We start from the raw sequence: 17,487 nt of genomic DNA, 5'->3' as shown, positions 1-17,487 counted from the left end.
ATAGAAAAAATATATATAATATTAAAACTAAAATAAAATTAAACATGTGCTAATATAATATCATATCATACTTACGTATTTGGTGCTAAATATATTTTCTTTTCCTTGATAAAAATGGAGAAACATGTTTTTGGATGTGAAGTCAAAGGATAATGTGAGACACGATAATATAGTATATTCATCACGTGCGTATATATATATATATATATATATATCTACATATATATATCTCTACATATTTTTGTTTGATATTATTTTTCAATCCTATAACATCTTTTTCCTTTTACTTTCTCCCTTTCTATTCAACATGTGTCCTTTTCGTGTATTATTATGCATGCCTCTTTCTTCTAAACTTTATAGTATGATTTATATAAAATTTAAAAAATAAATTATAGAACACTATTCAATTTTTTAGTTCATGTTTTAGTAATTTTGAACTTCTAACTTTCTTTTAACAATTTGTTGATATATTTTATCTTTTAAATAGTAACTTTATGTTTTATGTTTTAGGTATGTAAAAATTAATTTTTATCTTTATCGATTCTTAGAGAATTAAATATCTAAAGTGAGCCGCACGGTTAATGTCAAAAATTCTTATTCTATAATTTTAATTGCTAATTTTAGAGTGATAACTTATATAATATTAATGGCTGAAATTTTGAGAATGTATACAACTTTTCTTTATATGTTTATTGATATGTTTTAGATTTTAAATAAGGTCTCGACATCTTTAGTGACTTCTTTGAATTTTAAATTCCATTAAAGTATTTATTTACCTATTCCATTATTCTGTGATATTTTAATAAGTATTATAAATTTTAATAAATTATTCAATTATTTATTAGTTTTTAATTGTGTTTACTAATTATTTAGATCCATTTAAATACTTATTATCTCTCCTTTTATTATTCTTTAAGTAGAAAATTAAGTTTATTTTTAATGAAGTTGTTGAGAAATTAAGGTACTTAGACAAACTTATTTACTTTAACGAGAATAAAAGTTGTTTCTGCGTTTATTTTAAAACTCACAGTTTAAATAATGTTCTAATCTTGCCAATTGAAAATATAAACTTTCTATTTTGGGGAACATTTTTTTACTTCAAAACAGAAGAAAATTATTTATTTTTAAACTTATAAAATTTAAATATTGTGTACTATTTTTGTCAAGTAATTCATAAAATATTTTGATTTGTTTAGAATTAAATGAGTTCTCATTTTAAATATTTTGAGAAAATCGTTGAAATTATCTAATTATTATATTAGATTTGTTGTATACTTAATATACTTTTATTAATAGTGTATAATCATGTTTGGTTCAATTAGTTTGATTTTTTAATTATTTAAAAAGTTGCATGTTCTTCTTACAAATTCAAAAGAATGATTGTATATAGGGAGTCAGGCAATTGTTAAGCTAGTTTGTTCAACTTAATTACAAAGTTACGAGTTATTTAGTGTTTTCTCTTTGTAAACTCAAAAGAATAATTGTATTATTATTTGAGTGCCTTGGCTTGAGAATAATGAATTATGTATAGATTTAATATTTAATAATTTAAGTTGAATTCTTAAACTTTTGAATTGTATAACCTATTTGAATAGCTTATTAGTCATATATATGTTTATTTCACTACAGAAAAAATAGGAATTTATAGTAAATTAGCTGCAGCAATTTATGAAATACATATCTTACTGCTGTTATAAATTTTTTTCTTTCAACTGTTGTAACGTAAATTTTACGATTAAAAAATTTTAGATTACTCTCTATTCACTTTACCCTCCTCCTCTAAACAACCAAAGTTTCGACTTTCAATCATGCACGGACTAAATTTTACTCTGTCACATTTTGCTTGACATTCTCAAGAACCAAATCTCTCATTTTGCTTTAACACATGCAAGTTCTTTTAAAAAATTGTTTCTCTCTCTCTCTACTTCTCATTCAGGTAGAGATTTATATTTCACCTATCTCATTTAAATTTGTCTAAACATATATTTTTACTCAAGATATCGACATCTTGAAAAAAAAAAGCGTAAAAAGAAAAAAAAAAAAAAGATACAGAAAAAGAAGAGCTAGGAGATAAAAGGGAGCATGAGATGAAAGGAGTCGAGACTAAGATTGAGAGTGAAAAGAGTTAAGGGAGAGTAAGTTTTTATAAGACTGAACTACACATAAGTTTTAGGTTTACATAAAGTAATGATCTAGAAAAAATTTTAGGGATTTTTTAGGAAATTTGAGAGCAAGAAGTAGAGAAAACAAAGGAGTTTGGATCTTTGAAGTTTTGATTTTGTGCTCATTATATACGTGTATATATACATTGCATGTTTTGTGTTGCATTTATTTATTATAATTTATTCAATTTAATTATTTGTTTAACCTTATGTTAATTGGAGTTTGAAGTTGCATTTAAATATATAATTATTAAGTGGACATATGTAATTGTTTATGAAGTTTCTTGATAAAATAATGTTGGTTGGTTCATTTCAACTCTCTTCCTTAGCACTTCCATAATAATAAAGGAACGAGGATTGGATAAAATGCAATATATTTGCTTCAATCATATGCACCCAAATATGTAAATAAGATATTTTTATAAAAAAATAAAATAAAAGTGAAAGTGTACTAGGTTTTGGAAGGTATAAGACATGACTCCTTGGACCATAGCTATCAAGTCCAAAAACAAAAAACTTGGTTACAACAAAAATATTATGTGATAAGTTTAGGGTTGAAACAACGATCTTAATAGTTATGTAACTAATTCATAGATTTTAATGCAAATTTTAGCTGATTTGTTTAATATTTAATGTCATAAATGGAGGAGAGTTATATAATTTAGTTTTTTATCCTCAAACAACTAACTGAAATAATAAATTTTAGTAGTTATACTTATTCTATTTGGGGCAAACACTACATATACGTTACTTATTAAGTAGTTTACACTGAACAACTTTTAATTATCAGCGTTATGCTAGGTATAAGTTACTTCTTAAATATTTTATTATCTTTATATAAGATTTTCATTTATTCTAGTTATATAACTAATAGATTTTTAAATATTCTATATACAATTAAAAACATAAATGTTGTTCACTATCGTTATAATATATTATCTCAAGTGATAGTTTATCAGGTAATTCAATTTTTATATACGTAATTGAGATTTACATGATCATTGTGAATGGTATATATACATAAATGAAATAATCAAAAAATACAATTTCGAACTATGCTTTAATTAGTGGAATATTCCAATTGAACAATACATACACCTAAAATTTTATTTGATTGTCAAAAGTTGTCATATTAACTTAACAGTTACTTTTCTTTTTCAGAAAAATTATAAATTCTAAAATAGATATAAATTATGATCCAATCATCAATAAAATGATATGTACGAAAATTACTTGAAAGATGTTTTTATAAATGATTTTATTTACATTTTTATTTTGTGAACTTAAATAAATGTTTTTTATTATAGTAAAAGATGTGTGGAATTGAATTTTAATATTATATTTTGATGATCATGTTTTTGTGAATGATTTTATTTACATTTTTCGTTTGTGAACTTAAATGAATATCTTTTATAATAGTAAAAGATGGATTTATTATGTTAATATTATTGAATTAGATCTTTAAAACTATACTTTGACATAGAAATAAATAAAAATATAAACAATTAATTTGAGAGTGTATTGTATATTTTGGAACGGTTTATAACTGTTGCGAAAAGCATTGCAAATTTTTTAAAGTTTAGCATAACATTTTGCAAAAGTTCTAAAAGATTACAGACGTATTAGATACAAATACCGTCACGCGGGGATTGCTATTACCTGCAGCATGGTTTAAGGACACGGATAACCGCTGTAAAATGTCAAAAAAACTGCGGCGGAAACTCCTATTTTTGCTGTGGTGTTATTACCAAGATGCTAAAATAAGTGCTTATATATTGTTAAACAAATTGTTGACACCCATTTCTGGCATCAATACCATACATATATATATGACAATTCTTCATCCAATACTTTGAGATGTTAGAAATATTGAGAGAGTATCACAAGACACAAGTATCAAGTATTGGTAGTGTTGGTTACTTGTGCTTATACCTATTATAAAAACCATCACCTAATTTCTGGTGAATAATTATTTGTGCAACTAGACTGCTTCTTTTCTTTCTGGATTCAATTACCAATCTTGATTTTTAACATCATCTACCACCTCCTATGCAAATTAAACACTGCCATGTGGCAACAAGTGTTGTTAATAATCCACCAATAATGGTAGTGTTTATCAAATTGGTAATGCTCCAACACCCAAAAAGAAAGTGGATAAGAAAATGGGAACCAAAAGCCTTCCTCTCCCATCCTTCCCATCTTTCCTTTTCTAGCCTTTTCCTTTTTTTTTTGTTTTGGTCAAAAGAGACTCAGTAGAACAGATTTTGATTTGATTAGGAAGGATTTGGTTTTTGATTAATTGTAGTGGTATGGAAAAAATTAAGAAAACTTTAACCCATCATTTGGGTTATTATCATTTTGACTTACTTGAAAATAAAAATTAAGATACATATATATATACCAAATGAATCTTGATAAGAAGGAATATTAAAAATAAAAGTGAATGATGTCATTCAAATTAAAGATGATTTCACAAACCAGATCCTTCTATTAATGCTTGTCTCCATCTGAAAGGGATGGTGAAGATTCATATCCAAGATCTTGGTGGACTAGAAAACCTAAGTGATCATTTTAAACAACCACAGAAGCTGCCACAATCCAACATGGAGGCACCCACCAATTATTTTATGTTTTTGTCCACAATTGGGAAGTTAGTTGGCCATATCAGATCATCAAGAAACAGTTTCTTCAAATTCAAGAATGCCAGTCCAAACTTATGGTCAAAGACAGTTTCCAGTCTCACAAGCAACATTATTAAAAATGTTCAAGGTAGAAGTTTAGCAGAATATTGAACTTTTAGAACAGTAGCAACAAGAGGAGAGCAATAAACAAGATACCCCAATAATAAATCAACACAAAGCCTGATTATATACAAGAGTTATAAAAGGCTAATAGTTCAATCACTACATAAAAACTATGGATGCTTCTCCTTTCCCGGCTCCAACTTTGCTATTGGATTAAGAAAATATAGAAGTTAAGAGAATGGCAAGTAAGGTGGGATATACAGGTGTTCTGGGATTCTCCCTATGGTTTCCTCTACCTTCTACGGAAATGGCTACGGTTGCTAAATTTTTTACTTCCCATCCGGCATCATACTAATGTACAACAGAAGGGGATTGACCTGAAACTCATTCAAGAATAGGACCTGACCAAACCAAAGTTGACAAAAGATCTTGACTTGAATAGTCCACCAAAGAGAAATCTGGTTGGGGATTCGTGGGAACCTGGTTTCAACTCTTCAGGGCTGCCTTTCACTTTCAGTATTGTCTTACCAATTGCTTGTCTGATGGACTCTATGGTCTTCGTATCAACAGGACAACCAGAGGCGCCACTTACATAGAATGTATTTACAGCTTTTCCTGCTTTGGTTGTCACTTCTGCTCTTGTGACAGTGAGGCTGTTTTCTCTAAAGATGCGAGTCACATCCGATAGCAAACCGATTCTGTCTGTTGTGCAGAGTTCAAGCTTCAAACCCTGAATGAGGATCAAACAAACTAATTAATATTCTTAAAAGAGACAGCAAATTACAAAGTATGACAGCCATGATCATGTATTAATCCCTTCAAATATATACAAAGAGAGGCTTGAAGGTTTTTGTTATCACTATCAGATGTATATTCCATCACATTACTAAAGGAATTTCATGGACAAAGACACAAGTGAATAAAAGCTTGTTTTCATATATGATTGAACACTCACCTCAGATACTCTCCTTTCAATCGCTGCTTCGAGACATTGTATCACTCTTTGCCTTTCTGCATCTGATTTTACAGGGGATCCATCTATGTGCCTAATATAGTATTCCTACAAAAACATCAAAGAATTACTTACCAAACATGAGAAGACCAAAATGAACCAAAGGTCACTTTTGCACAGCATACCTGATAAGCTTCTGGCCCCTCAGCATCAATGTTTGCATGGAAAACTACATACTGCATATCTGTCAAGGTGCATACTGTATCGAAGAGAAGCTTCGGCCTATCCTTACTTCTAATAGTAACAACAGAATAGTCTTTATCATACCAATTAACAACACTCACATTAGGCCTCTGCTTCTCATCTGAGACATCATCATCAGCTCGTTCATAATCCCTATCTGCAAACATCATCTGGTGAAGCCTCCTCCCAGTGTGAGTAGCCCCGTGAGAAACAACAGTCTTGGCTCCCCTAGATTTGTTGCTTCCCTTCAGCACATTGCAGAGTAGTTGCTTCATCCCAGCCAACCTTTCTGGGTCTGTAATTGCAGCCCCAGTTTTCTCATCGGTCACTTGCATCACAGCGGCTGCTCTTCTGTTGTGCGTCCAGACCTCTGCATTTACTACATTGCATTTAAGGTGGGTGAGGACAGCACTCACTTCTGAGAGCAGTCCTGGTCTGTCACAGCCCGTCAACTCAATTGCAGTGTGGTCCATTGATGGTTTAACCCCAACGGATCTCAAGCAAGATGAAAAGCAAGATTCTGGGCCTAAATTCTGCAGATAAACACCCATTAATTGGATGACTATGTATAAACAACTAAAGAAACTGCTGAGAACAAAATCAACAAGAAAACTTATGACTTACTTTTCGAATATAGTCTAGAACTCCTTCATCTGTGACCTTGTTTCCATCTTGGTCAGTAACGTTAAAAACTGGTAAAGAAAATAGACATGATTATTTCTCAATTGAAGAAAGTTGGAAACTTTTACATCTTGGTAGAAAACAACAAGAAAGTTTAAGAAGAAAGAAACAAAATCTTACCATCCATGAACCAGCCACCATCCGAAGATATGTACGCTTTGAGAATGATGAGGTTAAGATCTGTAAGGATCTGTACAACTTCCAGAAGAATTCCATGTTTGTTTGCACTATCCACCTACATCAACATCTGAGGTAAGTACAGCAAGTTCCAGTTTTGTTTTTTTTTTCTTTAAAAAAAAAAGAAGAAACAAGTAAAGGGCCAAATTTTTTATGGTAAAAGAGCAAAGAATGAAAAAAGAAACAAATCAAAGGCATACCCTGATCACAGTAGCATTCTTGCAGGCATCATTATCAATAACAACCCTGGCAAAAGGAGGTAAGTGAAAATGGACGTGTGAGAATTCGGCTTTTATTTTTTATCTTCCTTCTTTATTTCATTTATAACGTGAGATGACTATGATAAAGAAGAAGAAACTGCAAACCTTGGGGGATTCATTCTTCTGATGAGTTTCTCATATTCATCATCCATGTCATGTGAAAAGCTCATGTTGACCTCTGGAGCCATTAAAATTAAAACAAATCAATGGAGGCGATGATAATCAAACAGCCAACAGAAATGGAAAAAGGGACAGTGAAATACAGTAGTGCAACCAAAGGAAAATTTACGAAAAAGAAAATAAGCATGGAACACATGAACCATAAGAATAAATTCTTAGAAGGGACTTGTCACAAACATCAAGGGGGTGGATTTTAGCTGTCAAACAGAGGAGGAAGAAACTAATCAAGAAAAAGCCAATGAAACACCAGAATCATAGCAAACTATATGCCAATATCGCCATTTAATATAAAGGGAATTTCATTCTGTGTGCGTGTGTCCAGCACATCCACCAAGCCACTAAAACAGAGAGAGAACCATAGAGGATAAGAAGTATAACGAAGCGAAAGTACCATAACATAGATTCAGCTAAGAAAACTTAGGATTCAGAAGAAAAAAAACACAAACAAAACCACTAACTCCAAATCCTACAAAATGGGACACAGAGAGCCAAAACTTAAAACAAATAAATCAATTACTTGACAGAAAAATCAAACCCGGGCGTTCTCACACACAAAATCATTACCCACGAAACCATTATAGTAAACCCTGAGAGAAAAAAAAAAAACGAAACAAACCCAGAGGAAACAACCTTCGAAAGAACAAAACAGCACCTACCCATTAGAATTATTCGAGTGCTTTCCGTGATCTGACTAGACAAGAGTTCTCTTTGTTTTCTATCAACACAGAGTTTTGCAATTGTATGGACAGCAAAGCCTCCAAACGACGTATATAAGGGTGACCCAAGAGATCCTAGCCTCCTCTGATCTCACTCTCATTTAGGAAAAAAAAATATTCATACAATTTCTTACCATTAAAGAAATTGACCCCTTCCCATTAAAAAATAAATAAAAGAAAAAAAAAACAATTTCAAATCAGACACACCCGACACAATACTCCAAAAACCTGCAGCTTCAAAGCTCAAAAAGAAAAACCTACAAATAAAATATTAAATTATATATACGCTTCTCTCTCTCTCTCTCTCTGTGGAGCGAGAAATTTGTTTCCCTTTTTCTCTACCTTAATTTCGTAATATTTCTCGCCACTTAAAAGAGAAATTTCCCAGAAAGACAAGTGAGAGAGAGAGAGAGAGAGAGAGAGAGAGAGAGGTTGAACTAACACGCGGTGCATTATAGCAAAAACGAAGCGTTTTCGGCAATCAAAGTGACGGACCATTTCTAAAATGCGCGGGTGGGTTAAATAAAGAACCCACGTGTTAGTATAGATAGTGTTGTTCCAAGGTTTGTGGAGGGAGAGAAACAGTTGTCACTATTAGAATGGTTAATTGGGATTTGGGGGTTGCCCTAAAACCTATGCCTCTGCCTTAAATTGTTGGATTATTAATGCCGGCTTTTTAATTAATTTTTTATTAAAAAATAATTAATAATTTCTTTTTCTTGCACATGTCTATTTAAATCTCTTGTGTTAAATGTGCTTGCCTTTTTTTTTAAAAAAAAAAGAAAGAATGATAACGTATCATAATTCCCAATCAGATCATGAAAAAGTAACAGCGTGAGATTATGAAGAGAGAATTATATTTGTACCCAAAATTGAATTTATTTCCTTAATTTCACTTTTTTTATATATAAAAAAAAAAATCCGTTACAAGTATTTAAGAGGAGAATCTCTGTTTATTAACGTTAAACGTTTATGTTTTAATTAATGCTTGTTTATGTTTATGTTACAGCAATTAAGACATTAATTTATTATAATATCTAAGAATCTTTTCTTTAAAGTCAAAACAACAAATAATACTTTTTTTTATAATCACACTTCGTATTTTTTTCTACTTTTAAAATTTATACTCTTTTTAATGGTACTTCGGGGCTTTTTTTTTTTTTTTTCCTCTAAATCTCTTTCGAAATTCAATAATGAAACCGAAGTTTCCTCTTTTTCTATGTAAATCTCTTAAAAATTCAGAAAATTTATTTTGTGGAACTTATTCATCTTTCTAATAGTAATATCGTGCTCTTATTATAATTCGATAAAATTAATTTTAATTTCAAATAATTTACCATTAACTAGTGGTACTGTCATTAAACGTTATAAAATTGTTGAATTAAAAATGACTTCCTCTATAATTAATTAGTTATTGAGGATTCTCATTCAATTACAATCAACTAACTGACAATAAATTTGGTTTAAATTCTCAATCAAAATCCTGACGATATTAATCTTTATAATAAGATAACCAATACATCTCAGAAAGACTCACCTTATTCTAATTTTCTTATATTGTGCCTAAAATTATTATTTGTCAAATATGTGATAGAAAAAAGTATATTGTCAGAAAATATTATTGTTACATAAACTACCAATTAATTATGAATTGTCATTTCTTGTAGATTCTTATTCTTGATTGGTAGATTCAATACTACTTCTCATAAGCCAATTGTTAATAATGTAATCTTTATTTTAACCATTATGTCTAATAAATGTTCTTAATTTACCTTTAATCATTTAAACTCCATAAGTTTAATTCCTCTTTCACTCAAACTTTCAACTTTTACACAATGTTAATGTCATAAAAGTAAGATGTCTTTTGGACACTTCCACATTAACTAGCAAGAAGCCATTGGAGCTACTCTTTAATGATGTTTGGGGTTTAAACCCTCTAGTCTTAATAAAAAACTCTTGCTATTATATACTTTTTGTTTATCATTTCATTCTTTATACTTAGTTTTATATTATTTCCTCTTAAGTTTCACAAACTCAACATTTAAAAAAAAAATTCAAGTCATAGTTGAAAAATTTTCTTACGGTGCCATTATGAAGGTTTACATAAATTGAGATTGAGATTTTGTCAAACAAAATCATTCTTGGATACATTTGAAATTATACAGTTAATCACAGCTTCATGCACATCATAACATAAACAAATGTGAAAAACACAAACATAGTCTTATGTTGGAAACAAATATTAACCTACTCCATTAAGTGTCTCTTCATCTCGAATTCTGGTCAAACACTTTCAAAGCTTCTCCTTAATTAGTCATTCTTATCCATGTAATTTACATGTTTACGCTATGTAATAATTATTTAATTTTAAACATAACCACGAAAATCTAAAAAATTTGATGTCGTGATTTTTCTTGAGTTAAGTCATATAATAATGACAAAAAAAAAATAGTCATGAGTCTTCTTTAGGTATTTTAACAATTATAATATGTATATTATTTAAGATCAATGCTGCAAAAAATCACTTGTCAAATCACATTTTAGGAGTCTCAACTTTCTTATATATACTATTACTTCCAACCTCCATTATAACACCATGTATAACAATTTCATAATCTGATTACAAAGAACTTGTCTCCTTCATTCTTATTTTTGTTGACCCCTCCATATTTAAAATAAATAGCTAAAGCTACTAGTACAAGATTGTAGTGAAATGACACTACTTAGGTAAATTCTTTCTTCTTTTATATTCCCCTACGATTAATCCTCAACACAACACTCATATGATGCCTTCTTCCGTCTCTCATCTAGTAAGTCCTCCTTTCAATTCACCACCTACTCTACCCGTTTTTTCTATTTTGAGGCACTCTAAAAAAAAGAGAGATTTTTTTTTATTCTTTTATTTTAGAGAAGAATTTAGAAATATTTATAATTCTCTAGTTTCATATAGATTAAGGGTAAAAATTTTAAAAATTATTTAATCAATGTAGGAGAGGTACAAAGTTGTTGAACTGTACAATAAAGTTAATTAAGTATAACATATCATCTCTCTCTCTACGTGACTTATCTAAGTTTGTCTTTAGCTAAGAATCTAAGATCTTCTCAGATGTAGAGAACCTTCATTATAAAGATAAAGAATAGATTATAATTGTAGAAAATATTATATTTATTAATAGATGCAAAGGTTATTCTTATAAATTCAGCTGTGTCGTCTGAATGTTGTTCATGCAAATACTTATCTTTATGACATAGATTGAAAAATTTATTTAAAACATTTTTGCGCCTAGGAGGATTAGAAGAGTTCATTACATGAATTAGGATAGTATATATTCTAATAAAAGAGTACATTTTAGGATTTAATAAATTTTTAACATGAATAAGGATTTACAGATAGCTTATCCGTAATCTATATGATTAAGAGAACTCTTGGGTTTGGCTTCATTATGTGACTCTTAAAATAGTGTTGAATGTTTGAGAAAATATTTTAGGGGTTGAAAATTTTAAATTGAAGATAGATGTTACCTATTAAAACACTTTGGGTTAAATGGATTAGGACAACATAATTTATTTCTTAATATGTAGGATCTTCAGTTTTAAAACTCATTTTTCTTATATATATGTATATAGCTTAAAGAGGCTTCAATTAGGTATGATTTGAAATTTTATTGATTGCTTGAATCGTTTAAGTAATGTAAGGTTAATCTTAAAAGAGAAATATTTGGTTGAAGAATGAATATGTGAAACGAGTTTTATATTATTCAAAACAAATAATTTTACAAGGAAAAAAAAAAGATCGATAATTTGGTTTTGAAAGTTGAATTGAATTGTTAGTTTTCAATCAAGTTTTTTAGGAATCATGTAAATTTATAACTTTATATCTGTCTCTTCTTTATCTTTAGAGAGCTTGCTATGGAAATTTAGAATTCCACGTAAAGTCCATGATTCAACTTTTAAAAGAAAGAATAATTGATATAGAGCATCCACATATCATTCATTATAAAGTAGAGATACATAATAAGAATTATTTTTAAGTATTATTCTTTATTTTATTGGAATAACATTTTTTTTATTATTCAATGCCAATATATCACTAATTACAAAAATACTCAAAACATTCAAATAAAAAAAATTGAAGTTGAAAAAATATAAATCATTAAGACAAACTATGACTTTGAATTTTTTACATTCAGATAATTATATACTCGATACTACTCAATAGTTAATCATATGAAAGATAAATTTTATATTACAATACTTAATCTTCATTGATATAGATTTTATATGATATTTTCAACTAGATATTCATAATATAAATTGGAGTTTAGTTTTCAATTTTTCATTTGATTAGGAATTAATTTTTAAAAATTAAATTTTATTTATTTTAGGCATACTAGTAAAAAAAATTTCGTTTGATTAATGATTTAAGAATTATTAAAAGAAATAAAAGTCAGATTTCTGAAATTAGAAACGTAATTAATTAGGGAAAATAATTATAATTATGGTTGGATTTATAGGCTAATGGCGAGACACAAGCTTATGGCCAAAGCATAGTTGCACTCGAACACTTGGTGCGCGCACACCCACGCGTGTCTTACGGTTGATGCCGGTTTCATGTTCCTCGCACGTGGCCACATCTTCTTCTCTCTTCGTTTCCCAAATTTAGGGCTTCCTTGTTTCATTAACCTCCAAAAACAACAAAATAAAAAGAAATATTAAATTGCTCCAATTTAGGTTCTTATCTTAAAATAAAACATGCATATTGTTAAAATATTATACGGGTAAATTTTCTTTTTTAGAATTATTGATTCTTTTATATATATATATATATAATGTTTGTTTAAAATATTATATGCAACATCATATAAAAAATTACATTTTTTTTTAATAAGAAAGAAAAACGAAATCTTTGTTAATGGTTAGTAAAATTTTGGCATTAAGAGAGGAAAGATGGGGGTAGGTTTTGTTTTGGTACATTGGTTGAAGTGTAATGAAAATCTTAGTATAATAGTATGTGCATTGATAAATAATTTCCAAAGCTTTTGTCCACTGTCAGTTTTATGTGTCCCAACATCATTTGCCAATAATTTATTCAACTTGTTATACATTTGACTATCACTAATATTTTCGAACAAGATACGTGTGGTGATTGTTTGTATGTCTCTCTCTCTCTCTCTCTATATATATATATATATGTATATATGTATATATAGTGTCAATTTTGTAAGCATATGCTAAATCCAAAACCTAATCTTCTTCCTAATTTCATAAATTAAGAGATATACACATAAGATGTACAGTCTTAATCATAAAAATAAAATGTGAGTATCACTATTCATTCAAGTGATAGTTAATAAATTAATAATTAAATGAATTGAACGAACTACAGATAAATAAATTAAATTAAATTAAAAATAATAATATAATGTGACCGACCATAAACTTTGGAGATTGAAAGAAGAATTAATGTGGAAATAAAAGCGAAAACGTGGGAATGGAGATGCCATGTTACTGATAGGAATTTGAATAATTATGATCATACACATTGCAGCATGTGCATGTAAGTACATGTCACATGACAATTCTGAAAGGCTGAAACTAACATAAATTTACCCAATCAAATTCTAAACTCCAACCCTACTTTTCTTTCGACATTATTATAACGACTCAAGTTTCATATTTATTCACCTTATAATTGTGGGAAAATTTTTACCAAAATGTAAGATTTACTAGTTATTCTATAATAATCACCTTTAAAAATCTTTATATACATGAATCTATATATATATATATATATATATTTTTTTTTTGGGTGTATCTTATAATTACTCAGTTAATTAACACACACACACATATATATATATATATAATATAGAAATGTTACATAAAATGGGTATATCCACCAAAAGAAATATAGGGACAAATGGTGGTGCTACATCTACATAATGGGCACTTGCCATGATGATGTATGAAGATGGGGAGGAGGCAAACTAACATGTCTCAAGGAAAGTGTAATTATTATTACTTTTTTTTTTTTTAAAGAAAGAAAAAATGTATCTATAAATTAATTATCAAAATTAATACGAGGTTTTATGTGAATTGAGAGCTTATGCTTCATGTCTCTGCAGTGGGTTTCCTAATCACCCATTTTTTACCCCAATTTGGGTCATTACATTCTTCAACAAAGCTTCCATTGATATGACATCTCTTTTCAAGTGTCTTAAATACCATATATTATACACATTTGATTTTATATTATAAAAGTTTACTTTTTCATATAATTTTAAGGGTGTATGTATATTTCCTCTTTCATTATATAACAGACTAACTAATTTTTCTATAATTCTCTAGTTTTAATGTAATTGGCCTTTTTTTTTTTTATATATATATATAGAACAAAAAATAGTACATTTAGCCAAATTTGTGCAAACTAATTGCACCCTTACCTAACTATATGAAAGAAAAAAAAAAAAGGTGCACTTGCTGCATTTAGTTCATCACTCTTTATTCAATTTTAGATATTTATCTAATTAATTTTTCAAAATCATTAATAATTTATTATATTTTCATAAAAAAGCAAGTTTAGATATTGAATTGTGCATTCTGTGTATCATTCTTGAACTATTATTATGTTTATGTTATGTTTAGTGTGTTATTATTATTTAATTAATGAAATGTACGAATTAAGTTGTAAATTAGGGCCAAAAAGTAATTAATATGAATGTAGGTAGCTAGTGGCACGAGGAGATGATTTAATTATCTGCCAAACTTTCCAAGTATGTAATTAAGATTTGGCTGGGACCATTTTCCCAACTCAACTCATCTATGTTAACCTAATAATTAAATCTCAATTAATCACTAACAACCCATGGTCCCTACCTCAATTAACTTCGTATAGACTGGGGATCATCCCATAAATTCTTAATTTTGTATTACATACACAACACACATATATATACATGTGGCGGAGTTAGATTAGATGATGATAATAATGATTAGCGACACAAACAAGAACAAAATTAAACTGGCACTTGGCTTAATCTCCCTCCCAATTATCATAACGTCCATTTGGTGGTATTCCCCCAGTGGAGCACGTGACACAATCATACACATCACATCCTTACCAACCACTATTAACGACCAACTACCATACCAACCGTAAATCAAACCGTCGCCGTTTTGGTAAGTCGCAGTAAATATAAATCTTTTAAAAATTATTATTTTATTTTTTTATATATAAATAAAAGAGGATTAAATTAAATAGAGGCCTAGAGGTGTAGAGTATATAGCATTTTTGACGATCCTTAATTAGTTGAGTCAACGGTCAAACCGGAAGCACCAACTTCTTCTGTATCGTATTATTTAATAAAAAAAAAAAGGGATTGTGCAGTAAATATCTTTTATTTATTATTATTTTTTATAATTTTGAACTTTGGGAGTAGCGAAGGGAGAACGTGACATGAGGCAGACCCGTGAGGCATGCATAGATGTGGAGCCAGCATGGCAGTCACGCACGAAACACGTGTGAGTCATAATAATCTTAATTATTAAATAAAAATTAAAATTTTCTGAAAAGTAGAATGAGAAGGTCTCTTGATTGAGACGAAGGGTCGTTTTAGATTCTTTGCCAGCTCAACGTCCACGTCAGCAGAAAGCCAAAAGCCGTTGTGGGCTGCGATTTTCACGCCTTTTTCGCTTTTTCTTACTCTATAAATACTTCTTTTTTTTAAAAAATAATAATAATAATAATAATAATAATTAGGAGGTTTTATTATTATTTTTAAATTAATATTAATATTGTGATTCCAATTTAAGGGAAAATGAAAAAGAAAATATTTTCCACGTCGGATGGTAGTAGGGAAGGGGCGTGTACACGTGTGAAGATAGGGTTTTGAGTAATAAATGAAAGGGCAAGTAGGCCATGTTCGTCTTTTGGGTAGACCTTAGAGTAGAGTGGTCCCCACCTCACCCAAACAAACCTCTTAACTCCCCCACCGCCATACCCTACCAGATTTCCCATTTAATTTTTATTCTTTTAAATAACAAAAATAATAATGTGGAGAAATTAAAAAAAAAAAAAAAAAAAAAAAGAGGAGTTGACAGGTGGAAGGTGGGGCCGGGAGAATGGCGCGAAAATCGGGAATTGAAAGACGTATTATGTTGGGATTCCTTGGAAATTACCAAAAATTTATGGGGACTCATTCTTAAGATTCCTGAATCCTGCACTTGCTTTTATTTCCAAATAGATTCAATAATAAAAGTCACAATTAAATCTGACTCTAATAATAAATGTTTAATTTACACCAAATATATTATAAATATTTTAAAATAACATTTTTAAAAAATTACAAAAACAAATGCCAAAATATGTCTATGACAAGCATATATTTTTTTTTTTTTTAATTTTCCGACTTAATTTTTTTCTTTAAACTCTTTAAAACTAGAAAGTTATATTTTTAACTTTTTTTAACAGTAGTAGCAATCCTCTTCTTCAAAATATTCCTCTTAACTCTCTCCAAAAAATAATAATTGAATTCAAGTTCAAGTTATCAAGTGATCAAAGTCTTTGTCGTAGTAAAAAATCTTTCAAGCAATAATAAGAATCTATATCGAGTTGGTGATCGAAACTTTTAAGCAATCAAAATACGTGAGCTCAAGATAAATCTTCCTATTAACCAAAATATAATTTGCAACAAACAAATTCTTTCAAAAGTTAGAAGAATGTGAAAACATTTAGGGGGAATCAAATAGTCAAGCCCTCTACATAGATAAATATAGTTTCATCATTTAGGTTTTAAGGTAAAAATTATATTTGTTTGATTTAGCCTCCCATAATGTAATTAGTACTAACATAATTGGCCATCTCATTATTATTTAAACTCAAAAGGGTGGTAGAAAAGATTTTGCATGCCAACCAAACTTGGAGAGCCCTTTATTAAAGGAATTACATATATTTTCTTTTAAGTTTAGATAAATTTCTATAAATAACATTAAATTTACATGTAATTAGTACTCGCTTTGTTAGTTATCATACCTTATTGGTTGCAATATTACAATTTAAAATCTCAATTATTTATGCTTATGATTTGTTTACGAAACTGTAGGTACATATTAAATAAAGAGACTATTGTCACCAAGTTCATTAAAGTTGATACGAGAGTAAAAATAAGACTCTAAAAAAAATATAACTTTTAAATTTTTAAAAATTTAAAAGTCGTCGTTGATCTTATCGGTAACAAGATTTGAATACTAAACTTATATTCTAATGGTCTAACTTTAGAAATTCTCAATTTATACATGATAAAAAATAAGAAAATAAATTAATTATTAATTTAACTCGCATACAAAAATATTTACTATGATGTTATGCATTTG

The 17,487-nt window shown here is 28.9% G+C and overlaps 1 protein-coding gene across 2 annotated transcripts; it reads right to left on the bottom strand.

The window, feature by feature from the left end:
• Nucleotides 1–4,987: 4,987 nt before the first annotated feature.
• LOC110824260 (ACT domain-containing protein ACR4) lies at nt 4,988–8,538 on the bottom strand. Of its 2 annotated transcripts, none has more exons than XM_022054840.2 (8): nt 8,056–8,538; nt 7,325–7,397; nt 7,160–7,205; nt 6,903–7,017; nt 6,726–6,793; nt 6,044–6,634; nt 5,862–5,966; nt 4,988–5,636 (listed from the first exon to the last, which is right to left on the bottom strand). In XM_022054840.2, exons 1-8 carry the CDS (start codon nt 8,057–8,059, stop codon nt 5,295–5,297), a joined length of 1,344 nt encoding a protein of 447 aa, XP_021910532.1. In that variant the 5' UTR covers nt 8,060–8,538; the 3' UTR covers nt 4,988–5,294. The 2 variants fall into 2 exon arrangements, with proteins under 2 accessions (XP_021910532.1, XP_088069268.1); XM_088213142.1 differs by lacking the exon at nt 8,056–8,538 and adding an exon at nt 7,917–8,011.
• Between the last annotated feature and the right edge of the window lie 8,949 nt (nt 8,539–17,487).

This window comes from Carica papaya, chromosome 2, assembly GCF_054855325.1.
Source record: "Carica papaya isolate Zhongbai chromosome 2, ASM5485532v1, whole genome shotgun sequence".
Lineage (NCBI taxonomy): Eukaryota > Viridiplantae > Streptophyta > Magnoliopsida > Brassicales > Caricaceae > Carica > Carica papaya.
This window is presented reverse-complemented; position numbering and strand designations above follow the sequence as displayed.

Excerpts from the sequence above, each read along its gene's own strand:
- LOC110824260 (XM_022054840.2), bottom strand. Across the intron at positions 6,635-6,725 it reads TTCTAGACTATATTCGAAAA|AATTTAGGCCCAGAATCTTG; the intron begins GTAAGTCATAAG and ends GTTTATCTGCAG. Across the intron at positions 5,967-6,043 it reads AGGGGCCAGAAGCTTATCAG|GAATACTATATTAGGCACAT; the intron begins GTATGCTGTGCA and ends ATGTTTTTGTAG.